A 19489-nucleotide genomic window follows, 5' to 3' on the forward strand; every position below is an offset into this window, starting at 1 on the left:
AAAATAATAGTAACTTTTAGGCTAACGGAGTAATAAAGTATTTCAAATTAAGCTGCATGATATTACCACTGAATTTCTGGAAACAGACAGAGTACCAAGAAATAAAGACCTTTTGGAAGATGGAACTATTCTTCTACCTGAAATTGGTTTCAAGGGTAAGAGTAGCTTATAACAAAATGAATGAACTTGCAGATTTTAAGCACATAGTTAGTTTCAAAAATCTTTTATTGGCATAAAAATGAGAATGTGGTAAATTGGCACCAAATACTTCATTGAAATGCACATTACAGTGTTGGGGTCACAAACTATCCCTCTTTGCTGTTTTTCCCCCTTCTGCCCACTTTCCTGGGTGTTGGAGGGGCTTGCTGACAACAGTCACAAATCCAGCGACCTAGGAGAAACATTGTTAGTTAATACAGGATGAGATTTAACTGTTTAGGACTGAATTTTAAACCCAGTTAGCTCTCCTTCCTTAGCAATGGCTATTGATAATCCTCACTGGACTTCTGGTGGGACGGACACTAATGAGTTCCTTAATTTAAGGAGAAAAATGCAAACTTCTCTTAAGGTAATCAGTGTCATCAATGTCCTGTGAAATGCACAGGGGGAGGAAAGGGGTCATGGGAGGAACTAAATAATGGTAGAGACCTTTAAACAGTTAAAATCCTTTCTGAAATTCAAACACTACCATAATCTAAGAGTTCAAGCATACAAATCCCAATAGAAAACCTGTTACTGACTTTCGCTTATTTCCAGCCTTCTGTGCTGCTCAGCGGCAGCTGTGCGCTCCTGGCATCCTCTCAAGTGCTGGTGTGCTGCGCTCACACAGCCCTGTAAAGTGTGTCAAGTATCTGACAGCATTATGATGAGCTCTACAACATACTTGATCTCAATCACTAAACAACTCTGAATAATTAAGTTGCTTGCATCTCAACAAGTCCCAGGAAACCTAGGAATATACTTTATAAAGTATGAGACAGTGTCAACCATGCAAATAAGTTCTAAAGCTACACAATTATGTGTGTAATGTTTTAGTCCGATTACTATGATTTATTCTTTGATTTTGTGTTCATTCTGAAGTTACCTGGAATTGTTATGCTGCCTCAATTTACAAAAATCTGGTTTAATATGTATAAAGGCATAGCAGTCATTCTGTTAAGCTTCTAAATGACTTATAAAATCAAGGCTTTGAAACAAATTGATGCTACTCCTTTAGCTATTTCAGTAGAACACTGGCTCAATCTGTATACACTGAGCTCTACTTCCAAAACGTATAGGCAGTCTGATATCTCACTTGTCCTTTAGTCAGCTTGTCTAAGGATGAAAAACAGGTGGACATGATCACAGCTTTGGTCACTTCTTGTGAATAGAAGGATCTCCAGGCCCTTCATGTGATTATGGTGTTTATGCAGCCTCAAAAAAACAAACAAAATGCTGGAAGAGTCCCTTCACTCAAAGATAACATTCCTTCTTTTTTAATCTTTACCTGATGGAATAGCACCAAGGCCCACACAAAAAGTATGATAACCTCTGTCACACACATCACAGAACATCATTTCTTCTTCATGGTGGGGTTGTCCACATATAATGCAAGTCTTACACTCCATACACTGCCATGGGTAGGTCTTAATCATAGAAACAAGCTCCATGGTCATATCCAGGCAAGAAGGATGGCCTAAACCAAAACCAGTATTAGTTGTATTTCACACATGAATTTTTAACTTAATGTGGCAAAATAAAATGCTAGTTGGCTTGGACGTCTCAAGAATGGCTACAATGTTTAACTGCCAAAGAGGGATGAAAACACAAAGTCAAAAAAAATAGACGGACTTTATATATATTTGATGATTCTTTGGTTCAAGTCTCTAGCTGACAACTAAGAATCCTAGTTTTCAAAGCAACAAATAGGGTGGTTAAAATGTGAAGACATGTCAATACTTACCACTGTTATCACACTGGGAGCAGTGTATAAGTGATTCAGCCTTCCCTTTCTTGTTGGACTCCTTACCCTTCAGACAAATTCCACACAGAGCATTTGGAATGACCTTTGGCTGGAAGGGTAGAAGAGGGCTATAAATTCATGCCAGAAGAACTTACTGATGGGTTCAAAAGGAATTATCACTGTATTGCCTTATCTTTACTTCGGGTTAACTTGCTCATGAGGACCTTTTTGAAGGGCATAACCTGACATGAATCTGCCTTCAACATACAACAGCCTACCGACTAAAGCCTTAGATTTCATTTTTAAATTTTGTCAATGGCATGATCTCATGTTAGGATTAGATATAGCATTCTACACTCCCTACATGCCCAGTAAGATCTGTATAATGAACTGGAAGGGAAGCCTAATACATTGTCAAACTGCACTATTAACTGAAAGAGAAAAACCCAAGTACTGAGTGACCATTACACGGAAGTTTTAGGCTTGTTCCCAAAGAGAAGACTCCATTGTGAGCAGCTTATATGCTCATTTTGTTTAAAACCTGATATTCTCCAAAGTTGCAAAACTAGATTTATAAAATCTTAAGTTACAAAATCAGTGTTTTAACATTTTTAATTGCAAGATGTCTCAGCATACATTGTCATGTGCAAAAAAGGTTTGTGGGAGTCCGAGTTGTGTGATTATTCCCTTTGCATATCTAATACATTAATAAAAGAGCCTATATTTAAGAGAAAAAGCATTCACTATGACATATAAAACATGAAAGAGAAAAGTAGTTCTCAGGCAAAATATGAAATTATCACTTAAAAATATGCAGACACCCTATGTTTTTAGTACCATTCATTTTTCAGATTAAAAACAGGCACTATCCAATGAAGGCATCTGGGCTTTAAGAAAACACTTGGCAACACATGGAAAAGAACAAAGAAGAAGGTTCACTACACCTGAAATTGGGAGGGGAAAGGGGACACTGGAACATCACCGCCTTGACCGTAGTAACATGATGTTCACTGGCCCCACATGAACACGGGGCAGCAGTAGGAAAGGAGGGCAAGCCGGGGCCAGGCAGGAAACGGGGGCCGGGGGCATGTTCACTCACTCATCCACTCACTCATTCGTCCATTTATATAAAAACTGGGAGAAAAAGCATTTTAAATAGAAATATTGTATTTCTGTTTAGTACAGCCCAGCCAAATGCATCTTATGTTTCCCTTTCCTAAGTTACTGAACAAAAGAGGAGCCTAAACAAAATCCAACTTTGCATACTGTATTATACCAGCTTTGAAATGTCTCACTGCCACCTTCAAAACCTGCACAGCCTAATTTGTTCTTAATTCTTTAGGGTTTTTTTATTTTTTAAATTATCTTTCTCTACAAAAGATGACAGAGGCATTCAAAAATAATTTTTGGCTTATTTATTTAAAAAAAGTCAACCTTATACATAAATATAATAAAAACAATAACTAAACAATCACAAATGTCTCTACAAAATAATAAATATCATGGAAGTTAAAACATACATATAAAACTTTACTGTTGACTATTCTACATCTCCTGTATATCTTTATACCCTGCTCCCCAACAAAAGGATAGTGTCACATGCTCAAACCTCTTAAGTCTTGCAGTGTAGTTACCCTCTGTTGTTACTGCTACATTCTAAGCATAAAAGGTTCTCATTGTGTTTTCTTATACCTAAATAAAAAATAGCTAGGAAGTGCACTTCTATGATCCAAATTCTGGTTCAGTTATGATCAAATCTGTAACTGCCATAATATACAGCAGAAAGCTACCTCTCAATCCACCGAAGAAAGAAATATCTTTTGGTTATGGTACCTGCACTAACTGTAAAAGATACACTTATTTAATACTTATAGTTCAAGTTAGATACTGGCATACTAAGTACTTTAATATTTTTCAGTAAAGTCAAGGAAGTAACCACACAATATTAAAATCTAAATCAAGAACTCCTCATAGGAGATCCTTTACAAAAAATCAAAAGGAATAAAACACAAAGCTAAGTCATTCACATTCTAGAGCAGTTCAAGTTCTACAATCATTAAAATATACATTGAACACCTATGATAAAAGGGATGCCAAGAAAATTCTAGGTTTACTTCTAAGCTTAAAATCATAATGTTTTGTTAAACCACTTAAAATTTTTCTTACCCAATAGTCTTCATCTTGATGAAAAGAGGGAGAGACGGGTGGAGAGGGAGGGAGAGAGACAGAGAGACACAGAGCTTGGCAGCATTTTCTATGATGATGCCACAGCTCGACAGAAAAAGATACTTTGTTCACTCAAGCACTCTTGAGCTCTCTCAGAAGCCACACTGCTCACATCCAGGACTGTACACGTCGGGTACCAATCGCTGGTTGGGAAGCTCGTCTCTCGGGCTTTGCAGTGGTGATGGAGGAAGGGAACAGTGTATGGAACTCTCTGAAGGTTAATGAACGGAACCCTCCATACGTGTCTGATGGAGACAGTCCTACTTCGTAACAGCAAACATCAAAATTTCACTACTGACAAGAAAATTAAAGTAATCTCCCTAAGAGTTCTCAGCATCTCAAATAAAAGGCTCACAATACACTTATTTTCCTGCTTGAAAAACAACCAAAGATAGTGAGACTTTCATGTTAGCACTAATATAGCATAGATTTTAATTATATACTTTTAACATAGGCCTGAATCCTAATAATTATGCTTTAGTTTCAGGTTAATGTAACCTAAACAATACTGTCCTACAAAATTAAGGGCAAGCACTAGTGAATCTTATTAAGCAAGACATCAAATACATTATAATTTTTCTTAACTCCCATATTTTAAAACATATTTATATATATGACCTTCAGCTTAAAGTACCCTAATATTTAGGCACATCTTGGCTTATTAATACTTTTCATAGAGAGGTTAACTTTTAATAAACATGTTCACATTAATGTATTGTCTAGATACTGGTTGTTCCAAACTTTGAAATAACTGAAACATTTTTAGGTACTAAAAATGTTCACAGATTATAAAATGTGCATTCTGCATATCAGACTCCCTTGAGTACTACCAATTTAGGTTAATCAATTTATTTCTTCTACCTTAAATCAATGATAGCATTGAATAGTTCTTCATTTTCAGCCTCTAAACATCTGTTTCAGTATTCTTTCTTTTTTAACCCATGATTAATCCAGGCTTACTTTCTGAGAGGTCTATGTAGCACTGACAGTGTGCTCTGAGCTGCAACCCCCATTCCCAGCTCTTCTCGGACCAGAAGCTCACTGTTTACTACACACAGCAGGCTAACTCTCCAAAACTTAATCTCTGGAGTTCATTTGCTTTCAATTATTAAGCATTAATTTAAATCTTTAGTTTAAAAAAATTGGATAAGCTATGTATGTAAAACAAGGACAAAAATCACATGGCTGCAGCCTAGTGCAGCCGTCCTTGCTGAATGAAGCTGGGCTGAAAAAATAGATACTTGAAAGCTGATGATGTAAAGGCATTTTCTAATTAAATATGGAATATGCTAATTTGTTAAGTTGCTTTTTTACTTTAGGAAAAGAAAGGCAATGGACTGTTAGAAGGGCTCTGCTTAGGCTGAAGGGACACTGGCCAGCGCCCACTTGAACCTGTGCTTCTGGATTATACACCACAACCCTGACCTGACATACACAAGTGTTCAGCAACTCCGCTCAGCAAAACTTTTTGATCAACTTACTCTAAAATGCTCCTTCAAAACACCTTCATAACCACATACAAGCATACTGATACCTACCAGACTGAAAACTGTATATTTTACTGTTACCATTCAAAACATAAAACTTGCAGCTAATTCTACTCCTTTTATGATACTCTTAAATGCCCATATATGAATAAGTCTACTTATCTCTCACCCAACCCTCTGAAGGGGAAGGGGCCGACGGCAGGAGGAAATGATACAAATAACCCTATTGCTGACAGCATGCTACTTGACTCTGAGAGTAACCGGATCAAAACGTTAACAAGTGCATCTAAGCCAAATCACCTGCCAGATAATGTGTAAATCCTTGTCACAGAACTGCACAGGCTACCTGCCAAGGTTAGGCTGAAAGCCACCACAATGTAGACCAGTTTTACTGTTCTCCACCAGAGGGTTAAATCAACCTGGCCAGTGAGTGGACCGAAGAGTTCCTAGACTGAACCCAGATGGCTCATAGTGAAAGGCACTGCAGAAATGCAGCCTGGCCTAAGGGGCTCCCTCCCCACTGCATGGCTCAGCGGGCCCAGCTTCACCAGTACCAGGGCGCTTTCAGCGTCAGACCATGATGCTTTTTACTCTGAGGAAACAAGTAAAAAGTTCTGCCTATTAGATCACTCCTTAAAAACCCATACTTGCCTGGTTATTATTTAAAAGAACAAAAAAAGATTCTCTTATCAATTGTACATATACAGAAAACAGAAGCTAAACCATAGCCAAAGTGATAGAAAAGCCACCAGGAAAATAAAGCAAAAAGGAAGGAGGCTCACAGAGGGCACACACCACAGAAGAACAGCTAGTGAAGTGCAGCAGGCAGGAGCTCCACAACTTTGAAATTCAAAGTTAAAATACTTCAGGGAGAGAGGCTGGTCAGGAAGGAAGCTGAGTCAAGGGCTTTTTTCTTCTACCTTGTACCCGGGAACTGACTTGGGCAGTACAGAACGTTTGGAAGCATCTTTTCGTGGAGGAGCAGCCTTGTCCCTGGACCTCTGTCTTCCCTGCAGAGGCTCCTCCTGGCCTTCAGGAAGGCCTTCCCCCTCAGACACGTTGCCAGAGGAGCTGTCCTGCAAGTCAAAGGCACAAACAGAGGTTCCTTGGAACTCACGCAGATTCGAAAACTACAGAATATATCCAAGAAAAGTTTTAAAGTTCCATTAATTCAAAAGTAAAAAGATAATTCTAATCTAAGAAAACATTTTCCAGTGTGAGACTAAAAGAAGTCATGGTAAGAATCATTTATCCATCTTATAAATACATTATAGCTAGTTCCATTTACATCAGCAAGTACCTTAATTGACTTTGTTTTCTGACCTAAGTCAACAGTAACAGAATTATCTACTTCAGCCATCATTACACGACACAGCTTCAACACCATTTTACCATGTCACAAGGGAGCATATTTGTTGCACACAAAAATATTCTTTAAAAAAGAAACTACTTTAACTAAGTGTGGGTATTTTTACTGAGTAATAAAGGTTATTAAAGAAGTCCTTTAAGCCCACACCTGTAACTTCCTAATGTTAAACTAGGCAGAGGGCCAATATCGTCAAGTATTTACAACAGTATCAGACATATTGTACATGTTCAAAGTTTAGGAGTTCAATAATCACTTAATTCTTCATTTTTTAATTTAAATTTTTCTAATTAGAATAAAAATGTTATGCTCATATAAATTATGAAAATTATAAAAGAAAAGATCAGGTTATCCATAACCACCCTGGTTAACATCCTGAGACAACGCCTGGGAACGTGATGTATCTCTTTTCTAGTTACGTGTTTGTACAGATACCCAGTTTCACACACTAACACACACACATCCTACCTACATGTGTGCCCTCATTTTTTAAAACACAAACACGAAGCTGAATTACACTGTGTGTGTGCATCTGCGTTTTAATATTTTTAAGTGTTATGTGCATTTCTTCAAATCATTAAATATTCTTTGAACTGCATTTCTACCATGTAAATATAATATATAACCCACTGTGGACATGATATTTCTAATTTCTGCTATAGAAAATAACACTCCAGTGGACATTTTTTCCTAATTAAATTTTGTTACCATCTGGTCAGGTTCTTCGGATAAACTGTATTAGTGTATTTGCCAAGTCAAATTCCATGGAAGTTAAAAATCTTGGTACAGACTGTGAAAACGCTTTCCCAGAAAGCTGTATTAACCGACACTCCCACTAGCAGTGTAGGAGGAAGTCGACTTGATCACACCCTCGTCACAACACAGCACCCCTTTACCAACGTGACGGAAGAAAAGCAGTGTCATCACTTTAGTATCTGAAGAGCATCTTACTTTAATGCGACATGCATCACTAAATATGTTTTAGAAGCTGTTAGTGACAAAGTGTAGTGCCCATTAATGCTAAGACAACCCCACGTTCAGGTCAGCTAGAAAGATATAAAACGGCCAGCTGCTTAATATGCCATATGCTAAATCAAAACCAAACCCCTGACTACTGTCGTCTTTGTTCTCCTTCAGTTCCACAGAGCACAACAACTTCCCCACTGTCCTGCAATTGCATTTTCTACAAAAAAAAAGATGTCATGCAGGAAAACCTAACTAACAGCACAACATGTTGGTAACCTTAACATTATCCTAGAAGAGGCCGAAGACTATTAATTAAGGAACAGGAACACAAGTTAATGTGCTCCCCCTAACCCAAGATGGTTAAGCATAAGATTGCAAACCAATGTCTAGCACCCTGCCTAACCTGCTTGTGAAAACCACAAAGGGGCAACTTTAAGGATAAAACTTACCAAAGGCCACACACAGACAGTCCGTATCAACACACACAATCAATAACTTTTCCTGATGGAAGCTTTCTGGAACTTATATGCAACTGTCCTTTTTCAAAAAGAGGGTAGTGATACAAGTTCAATTTAACACTCCAGGAAAGCCATCAGCAAAAATTCAAAGGAAAAGGAGACACCTCCTACTGAAGATAAACGTTCTCACCGAAGTGCCTTTATTTTTCCGTTTCTCATCACCTCGACCATCTTCGGCATCATCTGAATCACCATCGCTATCGAGAGCAGGGAGCTCAGGATCCAGGGGGGGCTCATAAAGCGCTGTGTTTAATGGCAAATACCGCAGTTCATCTGGCGAGTACCTATAGTTCAGAGAGAGGATTTTCAGTTTTCCTTTTTTTTTTTTTTTGGCTGTGCCGCACAGCTTGCGGGATCTTAGTTCCCCAACCAGGGATGGAACTGGTTCCATCCCGTGCCCGTGCCCCCTGCAGTGGGAGCTCGGAGTCTTAACCACTGGACTGCCAGGGAAGTCCCCAGTTTTCCTTTATTGTTAAATATATATGGACTAATTTTGAACTACGATAATAGCCTTAATATTAACCACAAATACTTTTGAAAATGATTAGAGGCAATAAATAATTTTTTCATTTTGGTACTCAAATAGGGACAAGGAATAAAAAAAAAGCCTAAACATTTTTTCACCAGTCTAGGAGTATAAAATATGTATTTGATTCTTGTTATCAAAAGATTATGTCTCTCTCCTTTACCCTCAACATCCTCCCCCCGCAAAAAATGTCAGCAGACAAGGACGAAGCTGTGGCAATCCAGAATCCTGCCTGAGCACCTCCACCCTCCCACTGTCCTGAGTCCTCACTGCCTGCGCACGGCTGCTGCTTCACCTGTAAAGCAGGTATGGTAACAAGTCCACCTCACAGAGTCAACGTGAGCATCAAATAAATTAACACAGGTAAGTCACAGCGGTGCACGGTGCAAGATACTATTTAAGAAACAAAATTTCCAGTAACAATTATTTTGGACCAATTTGTGAAGCATGTATTCTAACAAATGTAATCATCTCTTTTATCTGAAACTAGGGATCGGCAACCCCTTCCCCAGGTCAGTCAGCACACGGCCCGCTGACGACGTCCAAGCCGCCCCCACAGGATCACACCAGGCGGCTATGATCTCGGAACCTCAGTAGGGAGAGGACACTAGATCAGCATCCCGCTCACCTAAGACGTCACACCAAAGGGGTTGGGACACAGGCCTATCACTCAATAATGTGCTTTGCCCAAAGTGAGAAAATGAAAATTTGCTGACCCATGATTTAAGTTTGACTTTCAAATAGTGTGATTGTATAGTCTATTTTATTTTTTTTAATTTTATTTATTTATTTATTTAGGCAGTGTTGGGTCTTCATTGCTGCACATGGGCTACCTCTAGCTGTGGCGAGTGGGGTCTACTCTTCGTTGAGGTGCGCGGGCTTCTCATTGCTGTGGCTTCTCTTGTCGTAGAGCATGGGCTCTAGGCATGTGGGCTTCAGTAGTTGTAGCATGCGGGCTCAGTAGTTGTGGCTCTTGGGCTCTAGAGTGCAGGCTCAGTAGTTGTGGCGCATGGGCTTAGCTGCTCCATGGCATGTGGGATCTCCCCGGACCAGGGCTCAAACCCGTGTCCCCTACATTGGCAGGTGGATTCTTAAGCACTGCGCCACCACGGAAGCCCGTGTAGTCTATTTTAAACACTACTGTCTAAAGAATATTTTCTATCCTAGAAAGCGTAAGGTCTTTTATGAAGTAAAAGCTGAGATTTTGACACAAGTGATGTTGTGGGCCCTGTTTTCAGTTACATCCAGGTTAGAAAGGAGAGACAAGCAGCGTTCTTGCTACAGGAACGGAAGCAGTGGCCAGGCCAGGGTAGCAGGAGCTCCCAGGTGGCCATGCCTCCCCACAGCCACTCTGTGCCTTCCTTCATGCCCTCTGCATCGGTGAAAATGCAGATGCCCAGGCAGAAGGTCTGGGGGCGTGCTTGAGAGTCTGCATTTCCAACAAGCTTCCACGTGACACCAGCGATGCTGGGCCATGGACCATACTTTAAGGATGGAGGTCTGGAGAACCCCTAGCACCTGTCCACAGAAACACAAACAGGTGGGCAGTGAGATGGCACCCCAGGCTTTGTCAGCAGATGTTCAAGTTCTGTAAAGAGCATTCTTCACCACAGAACCAGAGAAGACAGAAAAGACTGACACAAATCTTATACATCTTATGGTGATGCTTATAGAGCTAAAAACTCCTAGAAGACAAACACAAGGCTTTGAAGTCCCTCACCAACACTGGTATTAATGGTAAAAAAAAAAAAAAAAAAAAAACACTAAGTACCTTTTGTAATATTCCTGGAACTGTCCAGGGATGAGGGCCACCGGGTAAGAACTGACCTTGGTTCTCTCTGTCGGCAACACTTTGTACTTCCCTTGAGGCACCTGGATAACCTGGTTTAACACAAAGAGAAAGACACACCCGACTCCATGCCAAGAATCAAGGCTTTAGGAAAACAGCCCCCTCTTGCTTTCTACCATGTTTCTCCCCCCAAAAGCTAAAAATATAAGAGACATTAGGAGCTATGACCTAAGGGGGTTGGTATTCCTAGTTCTAGTGAGTTTGTCTGGCTGTTTACCGTGGCCATCATTTCTGAGGAAAGGCAGTGTGTCTGCTCACCACTTAAGGGCTACTTATAAAACCTCTGGAGCTCAACGTCCTCATCTATGAAACGGAAATAGTTAAGTTTTAACCTCATGTGGTAAGGGTGAGAAGTACGTGAACTACTATGGAAATCTCTTGTACCTATCCCTGGGACACACAAGGATGCTATGCAGCTACTAGACTCCTTCAGTAGCATGCCAACCAAAAAGCAAGAGACATATCACACACACGCAGAGAAGTGAAGCAAACAGTATCAGGCACATTAAAAATGCCAGCTTCGGTTCTGGGGAAGAAAAGGACATACTGCTGGTACAAAACATTACAGTAAAGGTGTTCAGTAGCCTACGGTAACAAGCAATTAGCGAGGTTCAGGGATCAATAAATGTAAGAGATCCTACATGTGTCTGTAAGTCAAAATAAGCTCTTCTTTCTTCCATACGTTCCCGGTTTAAGTTGCTGTTAAATTCAGCTGCTTTTTTGGCAGCTTTCTTAATGTACTCAGGCACTTTGCTGGCTTCAACTTTCTGAGTATTCTGTTGTTGCATTTGCTGAAATAAAAATATTACAGTTGGAAGTCACATTTAACTTTATAAAACGTCATTCCCCCAAACCAAGATGGTGGTTTCCTAGATACTTACAGAATATTCTTTATAGTGATCTGTAATTCGTTGGCGTTCTTTTTCTTGAAGAATGACAGAATATTCAGCATGTTTGGCTGGATATTCTTTTATCATTAAATCAATTACTTCATCACTGCGCAATGCTGTTAAGCCTATTTCAGACCAAAGAAAAGGTAAAGAAGCTTTTTCAAGGCTAAGTGAACATACCACTTTTCAAAATTTGCTTTTCCTTCAAACTACTCTACATTTAAGAAGTTTTCCAATAGTCAAACAAAATAGTTTAATACATTCACAAGTAATAAAAAATAATATTCATAATACAAAGTCAAACAATTAAAAAGAAATAGATTACCAAAGTTGCAAAGGCAAATAAATCAATTTTTCAACCAAAACTTTTTTAAGATTCTACGTACTATATATAAACATATATCCCTTTACTAGTAACAATTGCTAAATAATGATGCACACTAACCACTGTCAATCAACATGGGATACTAGATGAGAAAAAAGGCTTTTTCAATATATTTCAGTTCTTAGTCTTCAAATTTGATATACTAGAAATATTATAGAGTCAATTCAAATTTCACCAAAAGCATCAGCACATAAGTCACACAGGCAATTTTTGAAACTCGTGGTATCAGATTATACCAACTGCTGAGATGAACTCCCATGGTTTTATATTAAAAAGTTGCCTTAATATATTTATGAAGGGAAAATTACAAATAAAGCAGGGAGATAACTACACATAACTAAAAATTGAGCAAAATTTGCCTTTTAAGAGACAAGGACCAATACTTTTAAAAAGTACTATACAAATTTTGCACACAAAACATACACACACTTTGACACTTCTGTTAAAGTTACTAGAAAATGATAGTTATAAAACATCATTCTCTTTTGTATTTTAACAATAATCAAAAATGAAGTTAACAGTTTAGCATTTAAATAATTCAATCTATTTATTAATTTTGTAAAATATTTTGGGAAAGAAAATAAATACTCATCCGGTATCGCCTCATTAATGTTCATTACCTAGAGTGCACTGTGTTTCTGTAATGACATTTAGCTCTCTCAGGTACAGTTTCTCCTTATGAGACAAATCTCGTCGCTCTAAATCTCCAAAAAAAAAAAAAGAATAAAAGACTATCAAAAATAGTCTTTTGCATTTGTAAAACTTTTAAAAGCTTAAAAAACTTTATAAAGATGTTTAAAGTTAAAATCTTCATGGATTTAAAAAAGTATTCCCTGTTACATATTCCAAATATTATTAAAAGACTACACAAAAAAGCTTACAAATTAAAAAAATGAAAGTTAAAATAAAACTGAAAACAGAGTAATCCAAAGCCAGAAGGTAAGACAAATAACTGTATTAAACTGATGAAACACAGCCTCTCCAAGTTCAGATATAGCTGATGTAGCTATCTCCGTCCCCAAGGCCCAGAGGCAACAGTCAAGAAACAAAACCCTTAGTTCATTCATGTGGCTACAAAATGATTTCTCCCTAAAGTTTTTCCAGGAAATTCATCTTCCTCATTTAGCTTATAAATCAGTTTACAAGACATAAGAGAGAGATGCTGAATGAATGAAAGGTGCAAATAAAAATCAGCAAGCAGAAGAATATAAAACACGTTATAAATAATCCGTACTCAAATATTCAGAACTTGACAACCTATCAAAAATAATTACTATTAGTTAAAAGTTAGATTTAATCTGTTATATAAACTAAGACTTAATACCTGGATATTTCCGTTTAAAGGAGGTCACACCCAAATATTCACTGACTTGTTCTTGAAGCATATAGTATTCTCCTGTTTCATCAGGTGGCCATTTGTACTCTATCAAATTTTCTGCTGGATAGTAGCTAAAGCTAAGCACAGAAATATATATTATGCCTTAAATGTAGCTTTTATAAAATTTTACTCATTTTTGTTTTAAAGGATATTCATTTTTAAACATTTTTGAGAATATATTTTAAGGATTTGGAAAAACTATTTTAATTATTTAAATTCTCAGTCTTCTACGATTTCGTAATACAAAGAAGTTCTTATGCTTTCATGTGCATCAATGAAATTACAAAAGAGGTAGAGATAAAAGAAACAACCATCTGGAATACCAAAGCAAAAAAGTACACTGGAGGACTTCCCTGGTGGCGCAGTGGATAAGAATCTGCCTGCCAATGCAGGGGACACAGGTTTGACCCCTGGCCTGGGAAGATCTCTTCCCACATGCCGTGGAACAACTAAGCCCATGAGCCACAACTACTGAGCCTGCGCTCTAGAGCCCACGAGCCATAACTACTGAGCCCACATGCTGCAACTACTGAAGCCTGCGTGCCTAGAGCCCATGCTCTGCAACAAGAGAAGCCACCACAATGAGAAGCCCGCGCACCGCAACAAAGAGTAGCCCCCACTCACTGCAACTAGAGAAAGCCCACACACAGCAACGAATACCCAACGCAGCCAAAAATAAATGAATTATTTTTTTAAAAGTACACTGGAAATAACATTTTTCACATATCACAAAGAACAAAGTCTCACAACTGTCAGGAACAAAGGCAACGTCTTTTAGCTTTTGCAAATCAGGGTAGTGATACCAGTTCTGAATTCTTTCTCACGGGCTTAGCACCCATAGCCACTACTTCATGCACCCAAAGTATAAAGTAATCAACTTCTGTTTCCCATCTTCTGTTCAGTGAGTCACAAACAGCAGAGAAAGCAGAACTCTAAAAACCCATTTCTCAATAAACTGAACTATGAAGCACATAGACTCCACATACCCAGTGCACTGCAGATCAATCCCCAATCCTGAAGAGTAAAGACGACAGATGTCTGGACCTGGACCAATTCAACCTCTAAATTTCATCAGTGGATAATACAAGCAGAATATATACCATTTTATGCATCTATCCAATTAAAAGTAACAGGCAAAAGAACAGTTTTCTCAAAAGTGGTGCTGGGAATTTGGACAACCAAATGCAAAAGTATGAAATTGAACCTTTACTTCATATCACACAGAAAAATTAATTTAAAAATGGATCGATGACCTAAATGTAAGGACTAAAACTAGGAAACTCTTAGAAGAAAACATAGGGGGTAAATCTTCATGATCTCAGATTTAGCAGTGGATTCTAGATATGAATCCACTGCTAAATCTGAGCAGTGGATTCATAGCATGAGCAACAAAAGAAAGAGTAAATAATTTGGACTTGAGCAAAATTAAAGATTTTGTGTATCAAGACACTATCAACAGAGTGAAAAGTCAACCCACAGAATGGGAGAAAATATCTGCGAATCATACGTCTGATAAGAATGTCTAAACAACAACAACAAAAAAACAATTTAAAAATGGGCAGAAAACTTGAATAGACATTTCTCCAAAGATATACAAATGGCCAATAAGCACATGAAAAGACGCTCAATTTGACTAGTCATTATGGAAATTCAAATCAAAATCACAGCAAGATTCCACTTCACACCTTTTAGAATGGCTGTTATCAAAAAAAAAAAAAAAAAAGGAAATATAACAAGCTGGTAAGGATGTGAAGAAGTCAGAAACTTTGTACATTGCTGGTGGGAATATAAAATGGTGCATCCACTGTGGAAAACAGTCTGGCAACTCCTCAAAAAGTTAGACATAGAATTGCCACGTGACCCACCTGTTCCATTCCTAGGTATATACCCAAAGAAGTCTGAACAAATATATTTATACACCAATGTTCAAGGCAGCATTATCCATACCAGCCAAAATGTAGAAACAACCTAAGTGTCCATCAACAGATAAAGAGATAAACATAACATAGAGTATAATTATAACAATGGAGTATAATTCAGCCTTAAAGAGGAAGGAAATTCTAGCACAAGCTACAACATGAATGAACCCTGAAGAAATTATGCTAACCAAATTAATCCAGACACAAAAAAACAAACACTGTATGATTCCATTTACATGAGGTACCTAGAATAGGCAAATTCATAATGACAGAAAGTAGAATGGTGGCCACCAGGGGCTGGGGATACGGGAAATGGGAATTTTATTATGTAAAAGTTTTGGAAATGGATGTTGGTGATGGTTACACAACACTGTGAATGTAATTTATGCCACTGAATTATACACTTAAAAAAAGTTAAAATGGTGAATTTAAGTGTATTTTACCACAATAAAAAAATTTTTTTTTGAATTGCACTAAGTAGCAAAAAGCAACTTTGCTGTCACGTTGTAAAACACAATAAAAACATTCTACAATCTTTAATAATTGCCTTTGCCAGGGCTGGGGGATGGGGAGCAGGGAGCTAATGCAGAGAAAAGACTCGTACTACAAAAAACATTATTAAGCAATAAAATGACAGTACCCAAGATCCTGACTGGAAGTGTCACAGCTCCTAGAGCTATCTCCTGAGCCCATTCGCCTCCTTTTGGACGGTTGGGTCCCATCATTTGAATTATCTTCATTATCATCCTAAACATTTAAAAGATTCAAAAAATAACAAGACAAAGAATAATAAATAAGGAAAGATTAATTACGTATCCTCCCAGACTTGCTAAAAGGCTCAACTTAAAGGCTTTCTAAGGATTATACAAATGTTAACTTCCTACTATAATTAACGAGGGACAAGAACTTGGAATGGGCAAGACCTGGGAAAAACTAAAAATTAATCTTCAATACAAATCAAAGTAAGAAAATTTTCAATAAACTTGTAAGTCTAAATCTACTTTTGCTTTCTTACCAAGAGGTTAAAATGCCTCCTGCTTTAGAGAAACACAAAAAATTGCTGCAATACTCCGAAATTAAAGCAAATCCTCCTATCCTAGCTAGGATAAAAATGTACGGATCATTTAGTGTTTAACTCAACTTATAGCTGGTTTATTGGACTATTCTAATTGGCTATTTTAGGTACTTATATCCCTGTGAAAAGAGGACACAAAAGGACTAAAAACAGATGATCAATCCTGTTATTTTTTTTTCTTACATTGCAAAAATTTAGTAAAAATATACCCTAATAAGAGTCATCAATCTATATAAAACCACACACTACCTCCCAAAAAGGAGAGGCTTAAAAAAAATTTTAAGCGACATCTTCCATTAAGTGACAATACGAAAGGCTGTTAAGTTAGACCGTTTCATTAAGGCAATGAATGATGTTATCAAGTGCCAGGAAATTAATTTAATCGCGTATTAGTTAAGGCTTAAAAAAATAGATTAAAAAAAAATCAAGGTAATGTAGCTTCCTAAGACAATACAATTTTGTTAAATACCACGGTTCTAAGAATACAGAGGTAGTAAGTATGTTGGTCAAGCATGCCAAAGCTGGACTGCCTGGCATCTTACTGGGCACTGCCCCTCACGGGCTGAGTAGTTATCCTCTGTGATCAGCTCCTTATCTCTAAAACTGGGACCCTAATACTGCCTCCAATACTTGGCTAATGTAGGGATTAAATAAGTTAATACATGGGAAGCCCTTAGAGCAAGGCCTAGCGAACAATTAAGTGCCCAGTAAAAGTTAGTTAATATGATTATGATGATATGATTACAAAGTGTTAAAAGGCTCCACCTGTTAGGAATTTACTCAGATTCTTTACCAAATAGCAAAAAACGGGGAATATTCTCCTTTTCAGTTCTTACAAAATAAGCATTCAATTGAAGAGCTCTGTATACTCCTATTAAGAAAAACAACCAGGTAGGAGACGAAGAACAGTCTAAATCCATTCTCCAAAAACTTACACATAACAGTAAGCCTCCCAATTGACACATTTCATATTCAATAAGCATTCGAATATCATTTATATTTTACTTGCTTCTGAGCACTTTAAGGATTTTAATATCCATTTAAGCACATTTCCCTTGGCTAAAAAATTTAGACACTCAAAAAGAGACAAAAAGTTAAAAATGCGAAGTCCTCAGAAAAGCTGAAACCACAATTTCACAAGTAGTGTTTGAACTTACTATTACAAATTCTAGGCAAATGTGCTATTACATAAGGTGAACATCGGAGAGGTCAAACAGCAATATACATCCTAATATTATGATGGAATGCAATTAAGTTGAAAGAACTTTGCTTGCAACCTCGATATTGACCCAGAAGTCCTAAGCTTTAAGGCTGCCGAAATCTCCGATATCAGCTACCTGCATTTCAGAGTCACAGGCGGCTCCCATCTTGGGATTAAACCCGTTTCTGGGGGTCCCACACTTGATTCAGACACGCTCCTCCAGCTGGGCCTGGACTTGGGGGCCCCGGCCCACCGTCGCACGCAGGCCCAGCCTCAGGTTCTGCGAGCACAGCTGTGCGGAGACCCACCGCCTGGCCGCCGTCACCGGTAGGGGCACCTGAGGGCCCTCGTGCACAGAGGACCGCACAGGAGGGGCTCCTGGCAGGGGCAGCCTCGCCAGGGGACCGAAGAACCGTCCCTATGTCAACGCTCACCCCGGATCAACGAAGACACGGGTCCTCGGGGTTCCGGTCCCCATCACATTGCAATTCCAACTTTTCAGTTACAACTGAAATACTGAGGTTGTACGAATCATCGCTCCATTCCAACCTTCTGTCACAAACTACTAAACTAACTTTGAAAACAAAATGTTTTAATGCACGACATCCTACCGCTCATCTCGATTCTTCTCCACTCATCTCTGACTTTAAAACACTAAGTCCGTTTTACTTCCTTAAAACAGTGCAAACTACAAAACTTGAAAACAAAAAAAAGTCGGCCTGAAAATAAGAGAACGGTTATTTGTTCTCAAACCAAGTTCATTAACTGGCTGGCTTGTTTTTCCACTTGTACACATTTCTATTTTTTAGGAAGAGCTCAAATATTTCAGAAACATACTCCTCAAATGAAGGCGCTTTTAAAAACATATAGTATCCCAGACTAACGTGAAGAAAACTCTCTCCGTTTCTGAGGAAAGTTTTATTTCTACGCGGAGCAGAACGTCCCCCGGGGGACGTGCTCAGAAGCTCCTTCGGCGAGGAAACCGCCAAAAAGACTTCGGACCGAGGCCGACTCGCCCCCGGACCCGCGCGGGGCTCCGCGACTGTGCCAGGGCTCTGTGGGCCGGACGGGCCAGCCCGACGCCGGGTCCCCGCCGCCCCCTCACGGCCTCCTCACGGCCGCCACCCCCGCCCCCGGCCAGGGGCCGCCCCCAGGCCCCCAGCCCCGGGCCCGGCCCCGAGGCGCCGCCGCCGGTCCACCGCTCCTCACCTTCGGGGACTGCGCTCCGGGGGTGGCCGGGTCGCTGTCGCACGGCCGCGGGGACAGCGCAGTCCCGGGGCCGCCCGCCGCCGCCATCAGCCCGAGCGCCCCGCGCCGCCGCCTCCGCCGCCGCCGCCGCCTCGTCCCGGCCGCCGCCGCCGCCGCCGCTGCCGCCGCCGCAGCGCGGGCCGCCCGCCGCCCGGGCCCCGCCCCCTCCGCCCGCCCGCCGCCCGGGGGCCGGCCCCTGCCTCCACGCGCCCCGCGGCCCGCCAGCGCCGCCGCCACCGCCATGGCCGCCGCCAGCGCGCCGCCCGCCGCCGCCGCCGAGGACGCCGCCCGCCGAGCCCGCCGCCGTGCGCGCCCGCGGGGCCCTCTGCTCCCTCGGCCGCCGCCGCCTCCCGCCGCGCCCGCTGCCGCCGCCGCCGCCGCCCCCCAGCCGCTGCCCTCGGCCCCGCGCAGCCCTAGCCCGCCGCTACCCCGCCTACCGGCCGCCGCAGCCCAACGCGCTCCGCGGCCCCACCTCCCGCCGCTCCCCTCAGCCCCCAGCCCCGCCCCGGCCCG

General features: G+C 40.3%; 1 protein-coding gene across 2 annotated transcripts; it reads right to left on the reverse strand.

The window, feature by feature from the left end:
* Window positions 1–213: 213 nt before the first annotated feature.
* PHF10 (PHD finger protein 10) lies at window positions 214–19039 on the reverse strand (the record flags this gene model as incomplete). Of its 2 annotated transcripts, none has more annotated exons than XM_079716404.1 (12): window positions 214–391; window positions 1487–1675; window positions 1943–2051; window positions 6576–6731; window positions 8636–8789; window positions 10803–10912; window positions 11522–11671; window positions 11762–11895; window positions 12776–12859; window positions 13480–13610; window positions 16093–16199; window positions 18938–19039. In XM_079716404.1, the coding sequence occupies 12 exons, from the start codon at window positions 19022–19024 to the stop codon at window positions 306–308; spliced, it is 1497 nt and encodes a 498-aa protein (XP_079572530.1). In that variant the 3' UTR covers window positions 214–305. The 2 variants fall into 2 exon arrangements, with proteins under 2 accessions (XP_079572530.1, XP_079572531.1); XM_079716405.1 differs by having other exon boundaries at window positions 12776–12853; window positions 18938–19024.
* Between the last annotated feature and the right edge of the window lie 450 nt (window positions 19040–19489).

This window comes from Hyperoodon ampullatus, assembly GCF_949752795.1.
Source record: "Hyperoodon ampullatus genome assembly, chromosome: 12".
Lineage (NCBI taxonomy): Eukaryota > Metazoa > Chordata > Mammalia > Artiodactyla > Ziphiidae > Hyperoodon > Hyperoodon ampullatus.